This window comes from Ptychodera flava, chromosome 22, assembly GCF_041260155.1.
Source record: "Ptychodera flava strain L36383 chromosome 22, AS_Pfla_20210202, whole genome shotgun sequence".
Classification (NCBI taxonomy): Eukaryota; Metazoa; Hemichordata; class Enteropneusta; family Ptychoderidae; genus Ptychodera; species Ptychodera flava.
Window position 1 is genome coordinate 5,195,050 of NC_091949.1, and position 7,138 is coordinate 5,202,187.

The following is a 7,138-nucleotide window of genomic DNA, read 5'->3' on the forward strand; positions in this document are numbered from 1 at the left end:
ATCATGGCAAGTGACCACGGACTATGAATCAAAGTATTGCTTATATGGTTAGTCACAACTGATGCTCTCGTATGATTCGACATTTAGAGATCAAGGCAGTGAACGAAAGGACCGAATGTAAAGCGGTCGCCGGACCACAATCACGTGGTAGCATACAGTGTATAAAATAGTCTCCTACTGTGTACAACATTGTAAAGACCTTTAAACCCGGAAGAAACTGAACTATTTGCAATCATGTAAACTTAATGTTAATCAGATGACATAAATCTCAATAATAAGCCAATCATAATCTTACTACATCATCCATTATAGTGATCTCAGGCCAAATGGGGGCTTTTATAAGCAGTCTGTGTCATCGTATTGCAGCTCAGCGAACGCACCTACACAATGTTTACGTTCACTCCCGCGGTTTCCTCTCGTTTATGTGGGCGGTAGGTAGGTGTCAAACATATGCAGTGCAATTTCCACTTAGTGTCACTGTGACTCTAAACGTGCGTATGTAATGCTGATCTTCACAGGGATATTATTGCTGTGAAGTATTTGCCGTTAAGTCACTAACAAGATAGAAGATGTTCTTGAAGTACATATGAAACTCATTTGAAACTCCCAGGGCTGTTGTATTGATTGTTGATTTGATGATATGTTAGAAATTATGCTGTTTGTTTTATATCAATTCTAGTTCTATTCCGAAATCGCGTCGAATAAGTAGCATTGAACTTGGCAACAGAGCCTTATGTTATTATTGTTTACAACTAAGAGCTCGTTCGTGCTAGAAGTTCTTTTTAATGTCAACCATGACATTGCATATTCTATACATCGCAGTCTGTGGGCAATATTAGTACTTTGCATTTCAGCACACTTGAAGTAGTCAAACCGGAAATACCAAATTTTTAAATGAAAATGTTTTGCAGAACACTAACTGTGAAATCGGTTTTCTCTAATATTCTCAACAGTGTTTACAACACCTCAATTTAGGCAAAATGTCTAGTTCGTCTATTGCCGATGGGTCAACGTAAACCACTGTAAATATGATGGCATACAGATAACGGTGACAAAGCTTATATACATCACGAAACACGTAACTAAATTTTCAAATTTTCAAAATAGATAAATCATCATGTCAGCGCTAGAACCTATGATTCCAATACTCGAACTAGAGGAACAGCCGGAGAGGAAGACGACGAAATGGCGCGTATTGATCCGCCTCAGTCTAGCTCTCCTGGGGTTTTCCGTACACGCACAGTACAACAGGTGCGTCACGCACTCGACAATTGACAAGGAGAAGTGGTCCAAACGAACGACTGATGAAAACTGCAACATTAACGGGCAAAGTTCACGTCATGGTTTAATATCGCTCGAGGAATGTCCCGTTTGTGAAAGTCTGAACCCGCATGTCAACAGAGAAGGTAAGAGAAGTGCATGTATTTTGCTATGAAAGAATATGATTACACAGTTACGTCAGTTATTTAAAACTAAATTTAACACCATTGGAATTAATTTGAGAGTGTTGGATCTTTATATTTTTCGAATTTCTCGAAAGCGTTTGGTGTCCTATAGCTGAATATTGCAATATTACAAATTACTCATAAAAACAAGTGCATTGCTTAAAGAGAAAAGTAGATGAGCTACATACGCAGATTAAACCGATATTAGTTCACTATCCAATATTCCAAAATAAGTTTTAATCGTGTAAGTGTTCATATATTTTGCCAAATAATGACACATTTACCATATTTAGCATCAAGCTCACCAGTTTCTGATCGATATCAATTCTCACTGCAAAAGTAGTGATTCATGCCGTGATAAACATTTTATATCATTAGTCCGTCCTTGTGGCATGATGAAAGTGAAACCTTACAACAACAACAACAACAACAACAACAACAACAACAACAACAACAACAACAACAAGAACAACAACAACAACAACAACAATAATAATAATAATAATAATAATAATAATAATAATTTTTTTTTTTGAGTGATTTCCATCAATGAAATATCAAACCGGTTTCAAAAAATGTAAAGATCATAAAAATACAATGATCATAAGAGTATAGTAAAATGTATTTATAAAAAGACACTAGACAATACTACATGCTAAAAAATTAAAATACGAATAGAGAAGAACGACGAACCAGCGACTTAGTCACAGTGCTTTCTTATGAGGTATGTTTTAAGAGATTTTTTAAAAGAAGCAACAGATAGTGACAACCTAATTTCTTTTGGTAAGACATTCCATCAGTTGGAGCTGCATTCAAGAAGGGACGATAAACACGATTTGAACTAATTTGGGATAATTGGATGTTGATAACGAGCGACCCAAATCTCAGTCTCAGACTCAAATTGGCCTAGACTTTCTGAAAATGTTCCTCTTTGGGAGGCGAAGGCCAGGATTTTAATCACAATGACAACGTTGCTGACATACAAATAAAGAATTGGCGGTGTTACACTCGATTGGCAGCAGTTCCTTCAAGTGTAGCAAATGTCAATTGCTCATGCTAATGTCCTCAGGCCAGCCTGTGCGAGGCCGACGCGAGAGTCCAGAAATACATTGCTGCACTTCAACATTAACTTACGTATACGTCGTCTAGTTAGTACACATCTATGTCCAAGACTATATACGCAAACCAGTTCAAATTTGATATACGCCTGGTAGGAGTAACCCTACCAACTTCAAACAGCCGACCCTATGGAAATTTTTATCTTCTTCTTCTTCTCCATAGCTTGTCCATTATGCCCTAACATTATACTTTGGTTAACCTGAACGTGACATAAGAAAAAAGACCAAGAAGATAGTGAGACCACTGTCAACGCTCACCCGCCCGATGTTGCCCCATGAGCAGGCGATCAAAGTCTATAATTACAAAAAAGAGAAGTTTCCCGGCTAAATGAATCGCTTATTTTGCCTGAACTGTCGCGGAAATACCAATCTCTATATATATCTTGGTGGGGTAGAGTACCTAATATTGAATAAATTCAAAATCACTCGGAGAAGTATCTGTTGGCAGTAATTATGCCACGTAGGTTATTACCTAAACATATCACATGCTAAGCTAAGAAGTAAGAGAAGAGAAATAAAATGTCACCTGATGGGTTTCGTCACCAGGTAAACACACAGTTAGTCATCCGTAAAGTTTCACTTCTGAGATTTTCAACAAACATATTAATCTTTTTCCTAACTCAGTGAAACAAAATTTGTATGTACGCTCGTATTTAAAAAACTTATAGTCTTTGCATTCTCATGAGAATTGATATACGCTCTTCACTGCAATGTCAATTAAGGCTGATGTCCTCGAATCATATGTGTTGCAGTCTTTGAGTGTCTAAGAGGCGTCAACAAATCTAAAACGAATACAAAAGTCACACGAAGAGAAAGAAAACCAGCTTATTTATGCGCAACGCGATTTGAACATATTTGGGATAATGGGATGGTTAAATAATGCCGATTTCATCTACACATGTAATCTCACCTGCTTTTCTTTTTACGTCACACACTTGTTTTTATGAGTAATTTGCAATATTGCAACATTTAGCTTTACGGCACCTAACACTTTTGAGAAATTTGAAAAATATGAAAATCCAATTATCCCAAATTAGTTCATATCGTGTTGCGCATTATTTTAAATACATCGTTTTCGGCGATGCCTCTGTGGTTTCACCGATTTAAAAATAACAGACTTTTATCACAAGCTGGACGTGGAACAATTTTAGCCAGGTTATAATTGTTGGAATTTTTTACTTAAATTTCTTTCGAAATCATTCTTAAGTGTTCTAAAAAGAAGTGTGATGGGTGTGTCACGGAGTATGTTAATGGCCCTATAGCGAATAAATAAGATGTTTTGTTGATTAGATGTTAGCTGAACACTGTACTGTGCTTTATATCAAATAGTAGTTTTTCTCTCTGATCTGTCTCTGTAGGTGCAGACCCTCCGTTGATCTACCAAAGATACGCCAGTAGGTTATGGTTAGTTTTGTCGACCACCCTTTTCGGAATAAACCTTGCCTATCACGTGACCCGATATTTCGCCAGAATGGACTTCTCCTTATACATTCTGTCCTATTCAGTACACTTCGGCACAGTTTTCGTAATCGCGTTGTTCAGACTGATAGCTCATCTAATTCCCTACTGCCCTAGCGGCACACGCTGTATCTACGCGATGACGAGTACGCAGGTGTTGGGTATGCTGAATCGTAAGGCTAGCCCTTGTGCTTGGTTCTACGTGATCCTGTACACGCTTTGGCCCTTGGTCAATATCATTGTGGCAGGTGCTTACGAAATTTATCCCACCTTTGTGGATTTTGAGTGTGTGTCGATAGACTACTGGGGCGTTGTATCGTTTGTCTGTGAGACCATAGGCATGTTCGTATTTGGCAGCTTTTGGTTGATTGTCCTTCTTCTACGTAAGGCGCTTCAGTCAGATCTGATACGCGTTACTAAATTCTTAAGGGAAAATGCCTCTGACATCGAGGTCAGTCGAAAAAGGGTCTATGAAAGTTACCTTGAGTTCACTAGGTTAGATAACTTGATGTCGGTGTGGATGACATTCCAAGTGGCAATTACCGCGTTTAAGTTTTCGTGTCATGTTTACTGGAATTATTTCATTCTGAACGACGACGAAGTGACTGTCCGCGCCACGCTGATAAACACTTTAATCTGGCTTCAAATCGGCATGTTCGTGGTGCTGCCGCTCTTGGCCGTCGGCGGCTTGAACATCAGCTACATCTGGTTGAAGTTCATGGCCAAGGCGGAGAGCGAGCAGTCCGAAAGCCCTAGTTGGTCTTCTTTGAAAATGATCAAACGTCTAAAACCAGCAGGAAACAACGTCATACTTACGATCGTGTTTTCGGCGCTGACTGTCTTTATATCCCTGAGACTCCAAAATCAGAATGGTGATTATTGGGTCATGAGTTCAATTTGCCAAACAAATGCAACTATTGTTCATCCATAATCCTTGAAAAAAGATGCTGGCACTTAATGGTCAGTATTTACACCCGACATCGTTGTGTATATAATGCTTCTGGATGATATTTGTAACACGGCTGTTGGTTGTCGATGGCGAGGCCTCTGAATGTCAAAAGTCAACCGTCATACAATTCAAGTGGCATCGAGATGGAGATACCGCAACCAATTTAAGTACGGTCACATATAGCGTGGTCCCACCGACATTGTGTACTTTGAATAGAGCGTCACATGATTCGTTTGTGTTATAGTATGTAGAAAACCAAGAGGAAAGTTTGATCACGTCATTCCACCTAAGCACGCTTTCTTGTTGACGTGTCTCTTCTAGTAAAGGTCTCAGTAACAAATCTAAATTCCGATAAACAAATCCTCACAGTCTGGAATAAAGGAGAAGCTATCGGTCACTGAGGCAGTAGAGTGCTGGTCAAGTAAAGTTAGATTTCTATCAACATCGTAACACTATCACGCTTGGTGAACAAGTCCGTAAAGTCAATTGCAGTTGGATATGACTGCTGTTGAATTCTGCATGATTTGAGTTGAAGCCCAATCAAAAGCACATTTCAATGTATTTTCAAGAAAATGATCTGTTTCTAAATGTTTTGTTTTTAAGCTCCTTGATGTTACGGTGTAGATGTACTTTTCAATAACCACTATCTCTTTTAAGCATCTATATTGTACGAATACATCTACAGTCGACATAAGTATAATTATGTCCAAGTTGAGCGTTATTTTTTTATTTTATAGTCGAGCTGTAACCGTTAATTACCGAGTAATTACATGGAAACCCAACAAAGAGGGTTGAGAATTGTCCCTATTTATTCCAGGCACAGTCAAGGTTTGCGAATACTGTCATATTTGAGTTTCATCATACTTGCACGTCGATTTTGTAATTGAACTAAATGGTGTCGCATGGACATTCAATTGAGAGACGATCTATCTTGGTGAATTTCCAATCATTATGCAATGACAAAACTTTATGAATCAATCTGCAGATACTCTTTAAGTTCAGCCCTGTATGTTTTTGTATTTCATTATTTTCCAATAATGAAACCTCATTATTGATCTTAAATTGTGTTTTAATCTGAACATATTTCGTTATTTTACATGACATCTTGCGATTCAATGTAAGGCGACTTGTAAACTGTGATGAAGAAGTCAAGCTATGTATTCAGAGATCGGTTATCTAAGAAGCATGATTTCAATAAATTAGCCGAGTTTTGTGCTGCCATAAACTGTAAATCATAGGTCGTTCATTTTGAAACGCGAGAAACTAAACATTAATGTCAAACAGGGGGTCATAACTTTAACTTCATGAACTGCATGTACGTAATTGACAACATGCAAATTTCGCAAAATCCAGTAAAAGGTTGATTAAGAGTGAAATACAAATCATTTCCGAGGTCACGGTGACCCTTGATGATTGTTTTCTTTATTTCAACGTAACCAAAGTTTGATATTTACATGCTATAACACTGATATATTATCATGTATAAGTTTTGATAAACTATTGTAACTATGCAGATATTTTTAAACAGTCTATTCTTTGCTGTCGTAAGATGGATTTTGCAAATGATGCATGCTGACGTATCCAGATATATTGATTCTTACTTTCAAAGACAGGTTATCTTTCGACTTATTCATAATGTTTTCATTTACCATTTTACGCCAATCTTACAATGTTTGATACATCTACTGTATCTTTGTTGGTGCCTTGCATAAATGAAAGAAGAAGTAATTAATTTATTGCTACAATAAAGAAATATTCACCATCAGAGTTTGAATGCATTAGTCTGTTTGTCTTGAAAAACACGATTATTTTCTTTTTTTCCCTGAGATGTGTTGAACTGTCATCCTTGTAAACACAGTGAATTGAGTATAAATGATTGAGCGGCAAACTAATTTATCCTCACAGGGAAAGTGACATTCAGCCCTTGCGGTAATTAAACATGGCGAAAAATCGGAAAAAGTTTACTGAACTCTACAGAGACACCCTCTCTTCATTTTTAGTATTAGAAGCATCAAAGAGAAAAAACGAAATCTTTTTAGTCAAACCAGTATCATTTGTTTCATCAATTCATTGAACTGATACAATAACGGTGACTTGTGAAATTTGTCTGAAAGACGAAACTGTGCACACGAGGGAAATGAAATTCATCCAATACTTCTTAATCACAC

General features: G+C 37.5%; 1 protein-coding gene across 1 annotated transcript; it reads left to right on the forward strand.

The window, feature by feature from the left end:
• The first annotated feature begins 353 nt into the window (after positions 1-353).
• On the forward strand, positions 354-5,756 carry LOC139122517 (uncharacterized). The gene is made up of 3 exons (XM_070687979.1): positions 354-435; positions 1,108-1,406; positions 3,922-5,756. The coding sequence occupies exons 2-3, from the start codon at positions 1,118-1,120 to the stop codon at positions 4,950-4,952; spliced, it is 1,320 nt and encodes a 439-aa protein (XP_070544080.1). The 5' UTR covers positions 354-435; positions 1,108-1,117; the 3' UTR covers positions 4,953-5,756.
• The last annotated feature ends 1,382 nt before the right edge of the window (positions 5,757-7,138 follow it).